Below are 18,201 nucleotides of genomic sequence, written 5' to 3'. Positions count from 1 at the left end.
AGCTGTCCCTGTTCTGTGTGCTAACTCCTTTCCCCCAGCTAAAACCACTCCTGCATTGCTACCTACAAGCTATTACTGTTACATTGCTTCTTTTCTTGTACAAAAGGAACCCTTTGAATAAAGAATCAAAATGCCCTTCTGCCAGATGATAAGAAGCCCTGTTGCCAAGCTAATGATGTAATTGATAGGCTATTATCTCTTCAAAAGCAATGATGTCACAGACTTTTTTGGTTTGCTTCGGGCCCTTTGAACTATTACAAGTATGTAGGGTGCCAATGAATAAAGGTTTAATTTGACTGTTGCTGTTAGCATTATTCTTCGAAACTGCAAATATCACCGTTTATACATATGCTCATTGATGTAAGTGGACTACAGGCAGGCTTTGCTGAATGTGAGCGGGTTAAGTACAGTGTTGACATTCAGACTACAATGGCTCCTGTATTTGCTGTTATGAAAAGAGTACTGAGTCCCTGGTCCATTTACCTCTGACGATGATAGCAATTAAGGGCTAGGTGCCGTCAGGAAGCTCTGTTATGTGAGCCAAACAAAGTTATGTTGACTAAATATTAATGTGTGACAGCATCACTGGTTAAATAAAATGAAAGATTTATTTATTGAGAAATCTAGACGAAGGGCGACAGTGCACAATACCACCATTATTGAAAACTGTCAGAGAGAAGGGGTAAATCAGATAGCAGTGGTTAGGTGATGTCAGGCTGAGGTTTTAAAAATCTGTAGACTGCGGGAAGACTGAGGGAGGTGGGTAATTCCTCAGCCCTGAGGTCTTTGAGGAAAATAAATTAGTTCAACGCAGTGCGAATGGAGAGAAGAGGAAAAGTGTCTTTTTTTATTTTATTTATTTTTTAATCACCCAATTAGATTTTAATTAAGCAAGAAGTTTCTTGAAGGCTAAAGAGGTGACGTCTGATTGGCTGTGGATGAGAACAGGATTTAGAATTCCATGTATGTGAGATGTGTGATTGAATTGAGGACGAACAGTGAGAAGTTAGATCACAGCCGATGAAATAGACGGTCCAGTAATGCTGGGAATAACATAATTCATAAGTCTGGTTGGTGCACGAGTCACTTAGTTCCTGATGTTACAGGTTCTGCTTTGTAGTTTACTAGCAATTTGTACCTTACGGTTACATGACTTAATTGGGAATACGATGAATCCGATGACAGTGGAGTAAGATTTGTGCCACCTTGACCCTTTCAACCCCCCCACCCCCAGGCCATACAGATCATAGAAATCACTTCTGCATGGAAAGGAAATGATTACAAATAAATCACAGCTCCACAGGCCAGGTAAACGGTGTAAGATGTTACTTTTCAAGCACACTAGCTGCCATTGCAGTTATTACTGTTAACCCTTCACCTTTTGCAGGTTGCCCCGGAGCGAAGAAGTTGGAGTTCATAACGAGTGTCTTGGACGCTCTCACCACAGACATGGTGCAAGCAATCAACTCACCAGCACCTGCCGCAGGAGGAAGGTATGTAGCCAATTAGTGAGTGGGAGAAGCGTTGGAGGATGCTGACCCTGGGAACTCTCCATTGAAAGCAGCCAGTGTGACAAACATTCACAGCCCGCACGGTGACGGAGCCTTTCTTGCTCTGGGAATCCCGGCCTGCAGAAGTTTTAAAAAAAAACTTCAGTTAAAATGGAGGCACACAGCCTCCTTAAAATATCTAGTGACCGACTTGCCTCCTGAGAGCGGATTGTTCGCCCGCCCTTCGACCCGCCTCCGTTAAAACCAGGTGGGTGGGCTAGGGTTGGGTTTCCTTTTTGCTTAATTTTTAACCTCCCCGTCCGCTCTAGGGCGGGTTAAAATTACCCACTATGTGTCCAATCCTTTTGTATGTGGCACAGAAAATACTCGTTGAAGGTAAATATGACCTGTTTAGACACCTGGGTGCTTTTTGTCTGGGTGCTTTTGTCTATTTGCATTTATAACATAAGGCTCTGCTTGTGCCATTGTGTGTAGAGAGAAAGGCTTTCTAACTGTACTTCAATTCGTCCTTAGATCCAAAATCAGTATATTAGTTCTCCAAATGTACAGTTTAGTAGAATACACTCAAGAGAAACTGGAATAAGGAGCATATTCCACAAGTGAAGTCCTGAGAACTCTCCCCAGTTCGAACACTTGTCAGCACTTTGCATCTCTCCATGTTAGAACGCAAACAATAGAAAAGGCAATGCATTGCCATCCTCTGATTTGCATATAACTTAGAAAGAACAACTGCTTTGGGAGTTTTCATCATAAAAGGAGTTCCATGTTTAGAGGTTGTTCTAACTGGGGTTGACTGTGTAACATTTTACATGTCTAGCAGGATCCTGAGCGGCAATGTAATGCTGTGAAAACTCACCATTCAATCAGGTCAGATTCAAGAACAAGTATGTGCTATTTAATCAAATATTGTATGCAATTGTAGGTAATCTCTCCAAATTACCAAATATCCCAGATGTATATGGCCAAACTATTCTCTATCAGAAAAAAAGTAATTATTTTTACAACAACCAAACACAATTCTCACTGTTTCTTTGGCAGCGTCACAACATGTGGAGGATTCTGTTTCTAAATATCTCTTCACCTCCGCACATTTCTAGCCAGTTCATCACAGAGCGGTAGGACTGTACCAGCCTGCGAGACGTCAAGATGGGGAAACACAACATTAACATCTTCACCCCACAGCTATGATGCAACTTGCTGTAGCACAATGTTCCATCAATCACCTGGAACATAGGGGGTGAAATTCCTCATGGGCGGCAGCATAAAACGGGACAATAGCCAATCAGCCGCCCGTTTTACACTCCATCCCAGTTTCTTTTCCATTTCGGGCAAAGTGTAAACGGGTTTTCAGTTCACCATCGCCTGTTTTGCGCCACTGTCAAAGCCGAATTTCAGCCCCATAGGAACTACAGTAGGTCACTTAACCATGGAAATTCTTGATTCCTTCAAAGCCAATCTCCAGTGCTCTCTTTGTGGTCCTTCATACTGTTGCTTCTTAAGTATCTAGCAACAGCAACTTGTATTTATAGCGCCTTTGGTAGCGAAATGTTCCAAGACGCTTCATAGGAGTATTACGGGTTAAAAGATTTGACACCAAGCTGCATAAGTAGAAATTAGCACAGGTGATCTAAAGCTTGGTCAAAGAGATAGATTTTAAGGAGCATCTTGAAGGAGGAAAGAGGCAGGGAGATTTAGGCATGGAGTTCCAAGACCTTGGGGCCTAGGTAACAGAAGGTACAGCCACCAATGGTTGAGCGATTGTAATCAGGGATGCTCAAGAGGGCAGAATAGAGGAGCGCAGACATCTCGGGAGGGGTGGGGGGGGGCGCGGTTTGTGGGGCAGGAGGAGATTATAGAGATAGGGAGGGGCAAGGCCATGAAGGGATTTTAAAATAATTCTCATCGTTTTTGAAATCGAGGCGTTGCTTAACCAGAAGCCAATGTAGGTGAGCGAGCACAGGGGTGATGGGTGAGCGGGACTTGGTGCGAGTTAGGACACGGGGATAGGAATTTCCGCCCCACCGCCCGAAACAGGGCGCACGCACCTCGTTTGAATGGTTTTTACCGCAGCTGCGGATTAGGTAGCCACTTGAGCGACATTCCGCTCTTTGTTGTTTTTTTATTACTTGGATTCAGAAGTTGCTCTTACAGGAGGCGGTGACAACAACTGAGGGGCGGAAGTTGGGAACGGTGTGGAGTGACTGCCACGATGACATCATCATGGCGCCACGTCACCACAGCTCTCCCCTTCTCTTAAAGGGGAGAGCCTTCGCGATTTTAAAACTTTGGCCCACAGGACCACCAGGGAAGGTTTCGGCCGGGCCAGCGGTCTAGCACCCAAGAGGGGATGCCATGCTGTCTTTTGGTGGCCTGGCCGAACCTGGGGGCACAATTGTCGGGCTGACATGGCAGTTGGCCGACAAAAACAAAAAACATGGCGGCAGTGCATCCTCCCCTTTAAGGGAAGCCGCACCGCCATTGCAGAAGGCCACAGCCTCACTGGACCACCGGGAAAAAACAGGTTTTGGCACCGCCGGGCGGGCGGGTGGGGGGGGGGGGGGAGGTAGATCGTCAGTGCGCACGATGAGAACTCGCTTACCACGGATCAGCAGCACCGGTGGGAGGTCGGGGGGGGGTGGTATCGGGGCATCGCCGGGAAACCTCGGGAGGGCAATTGGGCTATCAGCGACCATTCCACGAAAAGTTGGCGTCCACTCCACTCCGCAGTGTGGCCGCCGATTGCGGTGGTAACAGGCCATAAGAAGAGGAGCAATTTTGGCCCCAGGCACTTGAATTTTGGATCACCTCTAGTTTCCGTAGGATAGAATGTGGGAGGCCAACCAGGAGTGCATTGGAATAGTCAAGCCTAGAGGTAACAAAGGCACGGGTGAGGGCTTCAGCAGCAGATGAGCTGAGGCTAATGCAGAGATGGGCAATGTTATGGAGGTGGAAATAGGCGGTCTTGCTGCGGATATGTGGTCGATAGCTCATTTCAGGGTCAAATGTGACACCCAAGGTTGCGAACAGTCTGGTTCAGCCTCAGACAGAAGTTGGGGAGAGGGTTGGAGTCACTGGCTAGGGATCGGAGTTTGTGGCAGGGACTGAAAACAATGGCTCGGTCATCCCAATATTCAATTGGAGAAAATTTCTGCTAATCCAGGACTGGATTTAACTTCATTTAACACTTGCAGTTTTGAGGAATAGCTAACTTATGTACATTATACAGACCTGGGAGAGGCAGAGGGGAGGAGGGTTATGCCAGTTCCAATGGCTGTTCTGACTCATAGTGCTATTAACAGAGGCCTGGGAGCCGATAGCTTGGATGTCCTTCCAACCAGATCCCAGGCCTCCCTCAATGTTGTTGCAGTTGCCAGGAATTGCGCAACAGTGACCTTATGTAACTCCAATATATCCTTCCTCCTTGTGGGAAAGTATTTGGCATCTTTAGTCTAATCAAATACTTGGGTGCAGCTTGAAAGTATTTGACAATAGATCAACAAGTGACGTTCTAACTGTCCAGGTCATTGGTGAGACCACATTTAGAATACAAACAGAAAATGCTGGAAATACTCAATAGGTCAGGTTTGCACCTGTGTACAGTTAACGTCACAATCTGAAATGTTAACCCTACCTTCCATTCTGTACAGACGCTGCCTGGCCTACTGAATGTTTCCAGCATTTTCTGTTTTTAGTTCAGATTTCCAGCATTTTTGAGACAAAAGGAAACAGAAACCTTGGGGGTGAAATTGCCCTTTTTATAGCCCCATTAGCACCTCCGGGAGGCACTAATGGAGCACAACGAGGTTATCGCCCGGGGGAGGGTACGATAGCGCCCTCGGGGAAATTGCCCCGGAGGTGGGGGGTCGTGCCATTCGCTGCCATATATTTCTGTCAGCCGGATCATCTGTCGGGCCGACAATGGCGGCCCTCGCCTCAACTGGGCCGGCAGCCCGGCACTTCTTTATGGGTGCCGGGCTGTTGGCCTAGTCGAAGTCGTCCTGGTGGGCCAGTGGCGGCCACCAAAGGGACTGCAGAGTGCACAGCTGCCCTCCCCTTTAATTGAACGGGAGGGGCATTCTGTCGCATCAGCGCTATGCAGAACATTCACGTAGTGCCAATGTTGCCGGCGGACTGTTGAGCTCCGGAGCATGGCGCTGGACTCAGCGCCACTCTGTCACCCTGGGAGCACACCCTCCATGGACGCTGAGCGCCTCCGATAGCACTCCGCCTCTGTTGAGGGGTGGGGGGCGTGGGGAAGGGGAGGCCGAATTGCATGCCGGGGGTGGGGGGGGGGCAGAACTTCCGGGCTGGGCGATAAATGTCCCGGGTCCTGGATGGTCACGGCCTCCAAATGGGATGCGGGGCAATTTCGCCCCCTGGTGTTTAAAATGCTGAGAGGCAGCAGCCGGTGAAGAAGGCAAATGGCATGTTGGCCTTCATAGCTAGGGGATTTGAGTATAGGAGCAGGGAGGTCTTACTGCAGTTGTACAGAGCCTTGGTGAAGCCTCACCTGGAATATTGTGTTCAGTTTTGGTCTCCTAATCTGAGGAAGGATGTTCTTGCTATTGAGGGAGTGCAGCGAAGGTACACCAGACTGATTCCCAGCATGGCTGGACTGACATATGAGGAGAGACTGGATCGACTGGGCCTTTATTCACTGGAGTTCAGAAGGATGAGAGGGGATCTCATAGAAACATATAAAATTCTGACGGGACTGGACAGGTTAGATGCAGGAAGAATGTTCCCGATGTTGGGGAAGTCCAGAACCAGGGGTCACAGTCTAAGGATAAGGGCTAAGTCATTTAGGACCGAGATGAGGCGAAACTTCTTCACTCAGAGTTGTTAACCTGTGGAATTCTCTACCACAGAGAGTTGTTGATGCCAGTTCGTTAGATATATTCAAGCGGGAGTTAGGTATGGCCCTTACGGCTAAAGGGATCAAGGAGTATGGAGAGAAAGTAGGAAAGGGGTACTGAGGTGAATGATCAGCCATGATCTTATTGAATGGTGGTGCAGGCTCGAAGGGCCGAATGGTCTACTCCTGCAGCTATTTTCTATGTTTCTATGTAGTTATAGGGCCTAGGCAGCTGAAGACACGGCTTCTAATGGTGGATGGACAGCAGCAGATTAGCTTAAACAGTGGAGATTTGAGGGTAGATACCTATTCTGGAGTTTAGTTTGAATATCTTTGGGAATCATTTATGCAGAACTTTCCTTCAGGCAAGGAAATGGGTGGGGTAAAATCCATGTTCATAGAGACTGCAGTTATCTGTAGAGTCCACGAGGGGATCACATATGGGCCTGTTGACCTTCTCGCATCCTAGGCTCAGATTACCCAGTTATTTATCTCATTGCTGTTTATGGGAGCCTGCTGTGTGCAAATTGGCTGCCGTGTATCCCTAAATTGCAACAGACTACACTTCAAAAGTACTACATTGATTGTGAACCAGTTTGGGACCTCCTGTGGTTGTGAAAGCTGCTATATAAATGCAAGTCCTTTCTCTTAATTGACCGTGCTAATTTAAAGAAAAGGACAAACAAAGCCAGAGTTTCGAATTGCAGCTTGAATAACAATTATACTCTTAATGGGCTCACCTAATGCTTACCCAACAGCAGTTAGACTCTGTAGCCTTAAAGGGACACAGTTTTAGTGTTTACTTGAATGAAGGATAAATGTCCCAAGTCAGGATGGCCGTGCTGCCAAAGAAGCGTTGGTAAGTTGCTGCGGTAATCCTGTAGATAGTGTAGCCACGGTGCGCCTGTGGTGGAGCGAGAGAATTTTTAGGGTGGTGATTGGGTTGCTGATCAAGCTGACTGATTTGACTTGGATGGTGTCAAGTTTCGTGAGTACTGTTGCAGCCACACCCACCCGAGAGTATTCCATCACACTCCTGACTTGCGCCTTGTAGATTGTGGAAAGGTTTTGGTGAGTCAGGAGGCAAGTCACTCGCCCATGACCAGCTGTAGTAGCCATGGCATTTATGTGGTTGTTCCAGTTGAGCTTCTGGTCAGTGGTGATCCTCAGGATGTTGATGGTATACTCGGCAATGGTAATATCATTGAATGTCTTGGCGAGGTGATTAGGCTCTCTCCTGATGGAGATAGTCATTGCCTGGCACTTGTGTAGCGTGAATGTTACTTGCCACTTATCAGCCCAAGCCTGGATGTTTTCCAGGTTTTGTTCTCCTGGCTAGCCTCTCATCGCCATCCTTCGTAAACTTCAGCTCCTCAAAAACTCTCCTGCCCATATCCTAGCATGCAACATGTCTTGCTCACACATTATCGTTGATCTACCTTGGCTCCCAGTCCCCTAATACCTTGCAATTAAAATTCTGAACCTTCTGTTTCGATCCCTTCATTGCCTCGCCTGTATATTTGTATATCTGTAACCTCCTCCAGCTACCAGCCCTCGTTCAAATCTTCTATTCCTCTGACTCTGGCCTCTTGTGCATACTCCTTTGTCTCATCATTGTTGGCTGTGCCTTCAGCCACCTATAGTCTGAAATTAACTTCCTAAATCCTGCCTCTCCACCTCACTCTCCTTAAAATCCACCTCTTTGACCAGGCTTTTGGTCATTCTTTCCTCATAGCTCCTTCTTTGACTCTGCATCCATTTTTTTCTTATGTTTCTCTGAAGCACTGAAGGAAGTTTTTTTCGAGATTATCAGTAGAGGAGGTTGAATATTGCACCAGATCTTTCAGCTACTACAAAACTGCCATTTAACAACAACAACTTGTGTATATATATATATATATATATATAGCGCCTTTAACATAGTGAACCGTCCCAAAGCATTTCACAGGAGTATTATGATATAAAAAATTTGACACCAAGCTACATAAAGAGAAATTAGGGCAGGTGACCAAAAGTTTGGTCAAAGAAGTAAGTTTTAAGGAGCTCTTGAAGGGGGAAAGAGAGGTAGAGTGGCAGGGTTGTGGGGCTAGAGGAGATTGCAAAGATAGGGAGGGGCGAGGCCATGGAGGGATTTGAATACAAGGTTGAGAAATTTGAAATCGAGGCGTTGCTTGATACGAGCACAGGGGTGATGGGTGAGGGGGACTTGGTGCGAGTTAGAACACGGGCAGTCGAGTTTTGGATCACCTCTAGTTTACATAGGTAGACTATGTAAATCTATACATATGTGGGAGGCCGGCCAGGAGTGCATTGGAATAGTCAAGTCTAGAGGTAACAAAGGCATGGATGAGGGCTTCAGCAGTGGATGAGCTGAGACGGGGCAGAGACGGACGATGTTATGGAGGTGGAAATAGGCAATCTTAGGTATGCTGCGGATATGTGGTCAAAAGCTAATTTCAGGGTTAAATAGGACACCGAGGTTGCAAACACTCTGATTCAGCCTCAGACAGAAGTTGGGGCGAGGGATGGAGTCAGTGGCTAGGGAATGGAGTTTGTGGCAGGGACCAAAAACAAGGTCTTCCCAATATTCAATTGGAGAAAATTTCTGCTCATCCAGAATTGGATGTCGGGCAAGCAGTCTGACAATTTAGAGACTGAGGAGGGGTCGAAAGAAGTTGTAGTGAGATAGAGCTGGGTGTTATCAGTGGACATGTTCAAACTGACGCTATGTTTTCGGATGATGCCGACAAGGGGCAACATGTAGATGAGAAATAGGAGGGAACCAAGGAGAGATCCTTGGGGGACACCAGAGGTAACGATTTAAGAGTATGAAACACATGTGACGGTAATTTTCAACTTTAGCGAGGATGTACTGTGGGCGCTATTGGGTCAGCTGCCTGTTATTTACCCTGCCGAAGTGAAGACTGGGGAGGACCAATCAATCGACAGGTTCTTCACCTGACATTTAGAAGTACAGGTACATGGCTACTTCGTAGAACACATTTCCACTCCAGTTTAATTATTTTCAAACTGAGTAAATAAGGTGAAGAACCAATGATAATGGATGCCACTACCAGGGTTGAGAAAAGTAAGAGAGATGATGAGATAAATCAGGATGTAGTATGTTGAAACCAAGTTTGGATTTAAAGACAGTTCCAGAAAGAATGAAAGCAAGGTAGAGAGTTCTGGGGCCAAAATGGAGCCCTTCCCAAAATGGGACACAACTACCGTTTTTGAAAGAAATTCAGTATTTTCAGGAATTTTTGGGGGCTCGGGGTGGAAGTGCCCTTGCATTGGATCCGTCGCCCCGAGCAGTCATCAGCACAGTCAACATATCTCCCCTTCAGTTAACGGGGAGGGCTGCTGCAAACTCTGCAGCTACTTCAGTGACAAACACTGGGCCACCAGGGAGGGTTTTGGCCAGGCCAACGGCCCGGCTCCTAAGAGGGGTGGCCTGGCAGTCGGCTGACAAAAAAAAATACCATTGTGTTGCCGGCAGCGCCACCTCCCCTTTAAGAGCGGCCACACCGCCAAGCCACAGAGAATGTATGGACAGCAAAAGCTATCAGTGGCACCGACTGGCGACGGCACCGCTCCCGCTGGGCAATTCCGGGAAAGGGGCAATTTTCCGAGGGGCAATTTCGGAAGGGGTCCCCGCCAGTCAGTAAGGGGTCGGCGCATGCATGCCACAGCGGGAAAATGGGCGGAGCGGTCCCCTACACCACTGCAAACCTGAGAAAGGGTAATTTTTCCACGTAGACTCGGCGGCCATTCCGCACCGACCCGTGGCCGCTGCTTTCAGGCGACCAGAGGCCTTGTAGAAAGGGCAAATTTCAGCCCCTACAGTTTTGAGCTCCTGGAAAGTATAGCCTGGATTTTGCGGTGGTAATGATAGTGAAACTGTCAGCGTTCGCCGTCATTGCCCCTCTGAAACTGACCATAACTTCAGGATTTAGTGCATGTGCAGATAAACACGGAATCCTGAACCTGCAGTCAGTCATTCCCTGCTCCACCACAGGCTGCACTATGGAACTCCCCAAATCACTTGAACTAATGAAAACTTGCCCTAATATCGCTGTTAAACAACTGGGGTTTTAATGGCGTACTGACTACTAAACAATCATTCTGGCCTTGAAAATCAAATTTTATATTTATGGAATGTTAAATTTCTCCATTATGATAAAAATTACTAGATTTTTAAAATAATAAAAAAAAATGTTTAAAGTTTGTTTATGATATTTCAGCTTCTACCTTAACACCATGTGTATGTCCCAATCTTTATTTGACTCTCTATCAAATGTTTTAAAAGTGAATGATAAAGGCTGCTTTTTATTTCCTGGTTTGTAGCCTGCATATTCTTTAATATAATTAGCTTAGACAGCTTGATGACATCACTGCTACTGTACACTGGAGATGCCCTATAGATAGCGCTACAATCAAATTAATGTTGAGAAAGCTAAAGTTTTCACTATCGAGATCGCGGATCTTTGTGGGCAGCTTTCTTCAAGATCAGCGACGATCACATGATGGCAAATTCCCGGCTATTACGTTTTAGAAGGAAGCTGTGTGATGGATCTTGATTTTAATACAGGGAGAAGGTAGGGAGGAGAAAGATCAATTAATATGACTTATTTAAAAATTAGGAAAGACAAAATAGCAATGTTCAAATGTACACTGACAATATTAACATCGATTAAAATAGAAACAAAAAAAACTGGAGAGAGAGATGTAAGAGAGAGAGAGCGCAAATCAGATGAAAAGCTTTTTCTTCTATTCTCCCAGGATGTGAGAGAGACATTAGAAGAGTGTCATATATATATAATTTTTATATTATATAATTTTTGGACAGGCTTGGGGCTGACAGAGAATTAAGAGTTGTTAGGGAAAAAGAAGTGTTCAATGCAAAAATGGAAAGAGTTGCTGACAGGCAGCTTTGCAATGGAGACAATGTGGGAAGTTCCATTTGAGGTCAGAGGAAATAATGAGGCAAAGAATTTTGATTGATGGCTGTTGGTGATATTTGTTACGTAGTTGATTATATTTGTGAGATTTGTGAATAGGTCGTTTCTTTCAAGAATTGAAAGAAACAAGATTCTCACCGCTTCACTGATAAGTGTTGAGAGACTAAGATGTATGATTCAAGTTATGAATTGCAAGTGGAATGCAGAATGTGTGCCCCGAGGATGTGTGATCAGAAAGATGTTTACGAATGCAGGCTGAGAAGAAGAAACAGCACGGTAGAGATGACAGAGCTTTGGGAAATGTTGACTTAATGGCTAACAAGCCAGAGGATGAGCACAGCTCAAGAGATTTGTCAGGAAATTAGATAGCCATGAACATTGCTGCGGTGGGAAGCTTAAAGATGCTAGACGCTGTCAAAGGCTTTGGAGATGGCCAAGGCAATAACATCCAATTCACCAAAGAGCAGAGTTCAAGCAGTGCACAACATGGCCACCAGTGGAATTGTACTGAAAACCATTCTTGTGGTCATGCATTAGGCCAACATACAAAGTGATGGATAATTTAAGACGTAACAGCAGCTACCATAGCTTTGGAAGCGCTGTGCCCTTGCCCAAAATATTGTAGAGCATAAGTAGTATATGAAAATAAAACTATTACTGTTTTGCTATTTAATTTGGACCCCGCAGCTCTGAGTTAAGTCAGCTCCAGCCAGTCATGGTGATAACAATGATGAATTTAAAAACAAATGATGAATTTAAAAATTCAGACTGCTGCAGCACAGAATTTCTTGGCCAATTTAGGCTTATCTCTAATTTAAGTGAAATCGGTAACAGATTGTAAACTAACATTGACACGCAGTCAGTATTATTTTCAAAGGACGGCTACAGAAGCAGAACAATCCGAATGGGACAAAATAGAATAAAAATGAATTATTTATCAAATGTAAAATGACTCCAGCTCAGGCAATGTAGGGTTGTACTGCTGCCGTGGTGCTGTCTCACCACAGTTGGTTGTCAGCTAAAAAATCTGTTTGCCCAGCAGTATTTAATTGACTTCAGCTGAAACAACTGAAAGGCTGTGTGCATTACATCATCGGGTTGACCTCCACACGGTCCAGGCCACAAGTGAGGTTTAGTTAATAGGAGTGTTCTGTAAAGTACCTTCATAGTTTACACTGATTCCCAATGGGTTTGAATGGTGGATGTTTTACTTTATGGGAATGCTCTGGCGGTGAAAAAACTTTCACTGCCTTCCAAAGCACAGTTTCAAGGCTTTATGGCCAGCACATTGTTCATTCTGCAAGCACGTTATAAACTGCTCCATCTGAGCGCACCTCGAAGATATGCCTATACACATGAATGGGGCATTTCTCATCATGGTCAGCCTGAAAGGGGGAGAAAGTACTTGTACTACATTGGAGGAATTTAGTGAGATAAACTGAACCTAATTGGAGGAATTCAGGGACAATTTTGGAAGTTTTGGGGATAAAAGGCTAATGGAAACTTGGCCTTTTATCTGAAGGGGGTTGGAATACAAAAAGGAAGAATTTATGTTTCAATTATTTAGAGCGTTGGTCAGACCCCCATTTGGAGTATTGCGTTCCGTTTTGGGCACCGCCACTCAAGAAGAATTCTTGGCCTTGGAGGGAATGCAGCGCAGATTCGCCAGAATTATACCAGTGCCGAGAAAGTTCAATTGTGAGGACTGATGGCATAAACCTGGCTTGTATCCATCCCCTGAATATAGGCGATTGAGGGGTGATCTAATCAAAATGTTAAAAGGATTTTATAAGGTAGATACGGAGAAACTATTTCCTCTGGTGGGGGAATTAAGAACAAGGGGACATAAAATTAGAGCTAGACCATTCAGGAGGGAAATAATCAAGCACTTTTTCACACAAAGGTAGCAGAAATGTGGAACTCTCTCCCCCAAATGGCTGTGAATGCTGAGACAATTAGAGCTTTCAAGACTAAGATAGCTAGGGCTAGACTTTCGGCATATATTTGCCCATTTAGCGCCCTTATAAGCGCCCAGATGCTGTTTATCGCCCATATTTGATGATAAATGGAAACTGGCGCCCGATTATCACCCATTTATCACCAGGGCAACTTTCGGCATACAGGAATGAGCTGGATCGCCCGGCCTATTTTTTAAAATAAAATCTGACGTCATCACTCGTGCAAGTCCCAGAATACTGTTTATAATGGAAACTAGCGCCCAAATTTCGCCCAGATTATCGCCGAGTGCTACTTTTGGCATTTCGCCCATATTGCGCCCAAATGATCACTGGCCCAAAAAGACGCTCAAGAAAAGCTGCACTTATCTGACATTAATCCGGCAGTATAGATGCCATTTTGTAAATCGGAGGAAGTTTAATAAAAGGCTGCTTGAAGTGGATGGGAGCATTGAAGTAATTCTTAAGTGATTTTAAGGGCGTTTTAGAATCTTTCCAATCATCTAATCATATTGGGGTCAATTTTTAGTTTATATTGTATTTGTTGAGGATATTTAAGAATATTTAAAGACAGATTAGAACATTTATAGTGATGGGGCCTGTAATTTCTCAATCAGTATTGATGACTACTCACATGCTGCAGAATAGAGATGGGAGAAGATTCATTGAAGAGCATTCTCAATCAAAGAGGTGGCAGACTGCTGAGGAGGAGGAGACCTTACACCCAACGCATTTACAGGGATAAGCGATCATACCTGGACTTGTTCGATAACACGTGCGTTAGAAGGCTGCCCTTCCGAAAGGAGGTCATCAGTGAGATATGCGATCTGCAGCCTACCAGCACCATTAGGACCGCACTGCCCATTGAGGTTAAGGTTACTGCGGCACTTTCCTTCTATGCATCGGGCTCCTTTCAGGCCTCAGCTGGCGACATTTGCTGCATCTCTCAGCACGCCACAAATTGCTACATTCGACAGGTGACTGAAGTCCTTTATGCACACAGGATGGACATTATAAACTTCCCCATGACCAGGAAGGTAGAGAGTGAGAGGGCTTTGGGGTTCTCGAGAATAGCAAACTTCCCCAAGGTGCAGGGAGCAACAGACTATACGCACATCACCCTGCGAACACCTTTACAGGATGCAGAGGTGTTTCGGAACCGAAAGGGATTCCACTCCCTGAATGTGCAGCTCATTGTCGACCACAAGCAAATAATCATAGCAGTAAATGCAAATTTTCCAGGGCGCATCCATGATGCGCACATCTTGCCTGAGAGCACTGCCTCTGACCTGTTTAAGAGTCAGACACAAGGCCATGGTTGGATGCTGGGGAATAAAGGATGTGGCCTTGCCAGCTGGCTCATGACCCTCCTGTGTAAGGTCCAGACAGAAGCCAAGAAATGCGACAACGAAAGACATATAGTCATACGCAATATCGTCGAAAAAACAATTGGAGTTCTGAAGCAGCGCTTCAGATGCCTGGACCACTCAGGAGGCAACCTACAATTCCACCCTGAGCAGGTCGCCGAGTTCATTGTGGTGTGCTGCATGTTGCAAAACCTAGCTATCAGGAGAGGACAACAATTGCCAGATGGAACTGCTGGTCCACCTCAGGAGAGAGGGGAGGTGGAGGACAAGGAGGAGGACGACAACATTGGGGTGAACAATCAGCCTGGCGATGAACCCATGCCCCCACCATCACCACCCCCCCACACCACTGGAAAAGCTCGGAGGTAGTTACGCAGCTGCAAGACTGTTGCGCCAGCAGCTCATAAATGAATGCTTTGCGTGAAATTATCTTGGTGACAGTTACAGTTGTGACGTTGGCAGGTTCCGACCCCAATCCAAATCTTAACAGGGAAGCTATCCAAGATTACCCAGTTTAATTACAATCTGGTAGATTCACATTCTAATTAATGAGTCAGTGCATCATTACAATTATAAATTTAATAATTCAATACTTACTCTTGCAGTTGCCACCAGACTGTTCCAGTGCTTGCGGCACTGGTTTACCTCTCTCACATCATGGGCTGCCGAAGTTACCACTTCGGCATTGTTCGCCCATATTCGTTGATATATCGGGGGGTGGGGGGGGGGCGCGGGGCTGTGGGGGGAGGTTTCCAACGCTCATCCTCGCGGATCAGAGCTTCGTTGGCTTCATCAGAAAAGGCTTTTGCCCTCCTTCTCCCTGCAACCTCCGCAACATCACTCTCTCCCGACTCCTCATGCTCCATTTCCATTACCTCGACACAACCATCCTTCTCTCCCACTCTGATGACCCCTGACCTCCCGAATTGCGGGAAAAGTTAATTGACTGATTAAAAAAAAACGCGCATGCGCAGAATGGCTGTTGCTATGGACGCCGACCTTGCACGACTGAATACATCGCTATCGCCCATTTCACATCGCTAAGGCTATCCCCCAAATTAAAAAGACAAAACTAGCGTTTTTTAAAATGGGCGATATTCCGGCGTTCCTGAAAAATAAAACAACCACTAACGCCGAAAATAATGGAAAGTCTAGCCCCTAGACTTTTGTTCAGTAAGGGTATTAAGGCATATGGAGCAATGACGGGAAAATGGAGCTGAAGTACAGATCAGCCATGATCTAATTGAACGGTGGAGCAAGCTCGAGGGGCTGAATGGCCTACTCCTATTCTTGTGTCCTTTACCTCTGCCAATTAATGTAATTAGCAAAGATTCAATTGCATATTTCCATGCCCACAGCCCCCTGGTGGAACAGCACATTTAAGATAGTTACAAAGAATGGGTATACAATAATATCCTTCCAACATTGTTTGGTGACACATCATTTACCATGTTACAGTCATGGTGCTTTGCACATGTCTTCCCGCCAGTGTAAAACCATCACCAGTTTAAATAATGGCAGCTGTTTCTTTGGCAGTGAATATAAAATGTGTCATTCCTGGAAAGTCACCAGGCCAATTGGAATGTTTCTATGGCTGTAGTTTGAAGTCAGTGAACGAATATAAGAGTTATGGAGTGTGACTTGTCTGAAGTGTGATGTATTGAATGTTAAAATTTCCTTCCCAAGTATTTTATTTGAGTTTCCTCAAAGGAACAAAAGCATTGACTTAAGTGCTTCCTGATCGTGTCCACTGCATGAACATAGACTCCTGTGGAAGGATATTGGGGTGGATGTTCCTCCAGAGCAGAATCTGGGCGGCTGGCCCACAGAATGCTCCACCCGGCCGTCTCGTAGTTCCGCCAGGAGACCCGGTTCACTTTGAGAACCAGGAATTCATTTACATTGGGCCGGCGAGCTGTAGTCGTAAACCGAGCGTCTATGGGCCAGAGGACAGTAGGTTCCTGGGGAGAGCCCCAATCTGAGGGGCCCGGGATGGGGGGGTGTAATGTATGCATCTGTGAATATGCTCACGGTTTATAGAGCTGTTGCATTGTGAGTGGCTTAGCCAGTCACGTGATGTTGACAAGACTCAGTAAAACCCCAATCATTTGAGTCTAGGTCATCCACGATGAGGTATGTAGTTGTGAGTCTGGTGAATGAACTGGTAATGTGTAGTGTGATTGTTAAACCTTTGTTAATAAACTAACTAGTTCTTAATAGCAATGTGTTGCTATGAATTCGTAAGCAAAGAAACCAAATACATTGCGGGCGGGGGGGTCGGTGGGCAGAGGCGGAGCAGTGGCCGCATAGGCCTGGTTTACAGAGACTGGAGGAGCTCCACAAAAGTGAAGATGAAAACATCTTGGGGATCCTCTTTGGCCGGATGGCCTGCCTGATGCTGGTTGGAGTATGTACAGTGCATGCTGGATGCTGCTCCGCCCAAGAACACCAATCGGGGTCCCATCTATTTTAAATGGGACTACCGCCTGATTCGGGGCAGCTTATGCCATCCAGTGGTAGGCCCTGGTGAACATGTCCGCACTCAGAGCGACGGTGACAAGGGGGCAGTCGGTCATTGGCCACCATTCTCAGGACATTACCACCTTGTTTCTGCCTGGATGGAGGTCTGAAGTTTCAGCCCATTATTTCCACTTTGTGATGGATAGAAATCACAGCAATTCCTCAGTGGCTACATTCTTTTGTCCACCATTTAAAATTTCACTTGTTTGCTTTTGAAATGTGCGTTTTTATAAGGTGGCACACCTGATTTGACACAGTGGTGTTGTGAGGCCTTGATGGCGCAGAGCAGAAGGACAAAGCCACTGATTTGGGGTTCTCATGGCTAAAGGGTTGTAATTTCAGAAAATGGTGCCCAAAATATCAACAAAAATTCCAGAATCCCATGTAATAAAAATAGAAATTGGCTTATCCAGTCACTAGCACCCAGTGGGCTCGATTTTAAATGGGTGGTATCACAGAATTTGATAGCCAAAACACTGATTAAAATCCATAAATCCCATGTAATCAAACCAGAATTTGACTTGTCCAGTCACAGTGGAATCTGTGCAATCGTGTAAAATCGATGATCGCGACTCGGCAGCCCGTTTTACATTAATGCACAAAGTCAATATCTACCCCAGTGACTCTGGAGAGGGGTTTTATCCTACGCAGGTCTCAGTCTTTGTCGTTTAGTGAAGGGGAGGTGCTGAACAGAGCTGGCGTGAGTTCCCATAGGGGAGGAGGCGATCATTGGGCAAGGCACTGCAGGATGCCTCTATGCCCCGATAACATTACAGGGACTGGTGCGTGATGTAGTGGGGATTGTAAGAGGAGAAAAGAAAAATATTTAAACATGCGATGAAATAGAAAAAACAGAATCAGAGGAATGTTTATATGGAACATGCCAGAGACTTAACAGAGTGCAAGGCAGTGGATTCGTGTTGCGGTTGAAGTAATGAAATTGGAAATGCAATGAAAGGTTTTAAAAGATAACTGTCAACTGTTTATTAACAATGCAGTGATCCACTGGGGCATCACATAAACTGTGCAGTA

General features: G+C 45.7%; 1 protein-coding gene across 2 annotated transcripts in view; it reads left to right on the top strand.

Annotated features, from left to right (window-relative positions):
• smoc1 (SPARC related modular calcium binding 1) overlaps nucleotides 1-18,201 on the top strand; it is a 305,052-nt gene that overhangs the window by 235,017 nt on the left and 51,834 nt on the right. For both annotated transcript variants that reach the window (XM_070878895.1, XM_070878894.1), the window contains exon 10: nucleotides 1,388-1,493. In XM_070878895.1, coding sequence (XP_070734996.1) covers nucleotides 1,388-1,493 — 106 coding nt within the window. The remainder of the gene's footprint in view (nucleotides 1-1,387; nucleotides 1,494-18,201) is intronic.

This window comes from Pristiophorus japonicus, chromosome 4 (genome assembly GCF_044704955.1).
Source record: "Pristiophorus japonicus isolate sPriJap1 chromosome 4, sPriJap1.hap1, whole genome shotgun sequence".
NCBI classification, from domain to species: domain Eukaryota; kingdom Metazoa; phylum Chordata; class Chondrichthyes; family Pristiophoridae; genus Pristiophorus; species Pristiophorus japonicus.
Note: the sequence above shows the minus strand (reverse complement) of the source record. Positions and strands in the feature narration are given on the sequence as shown.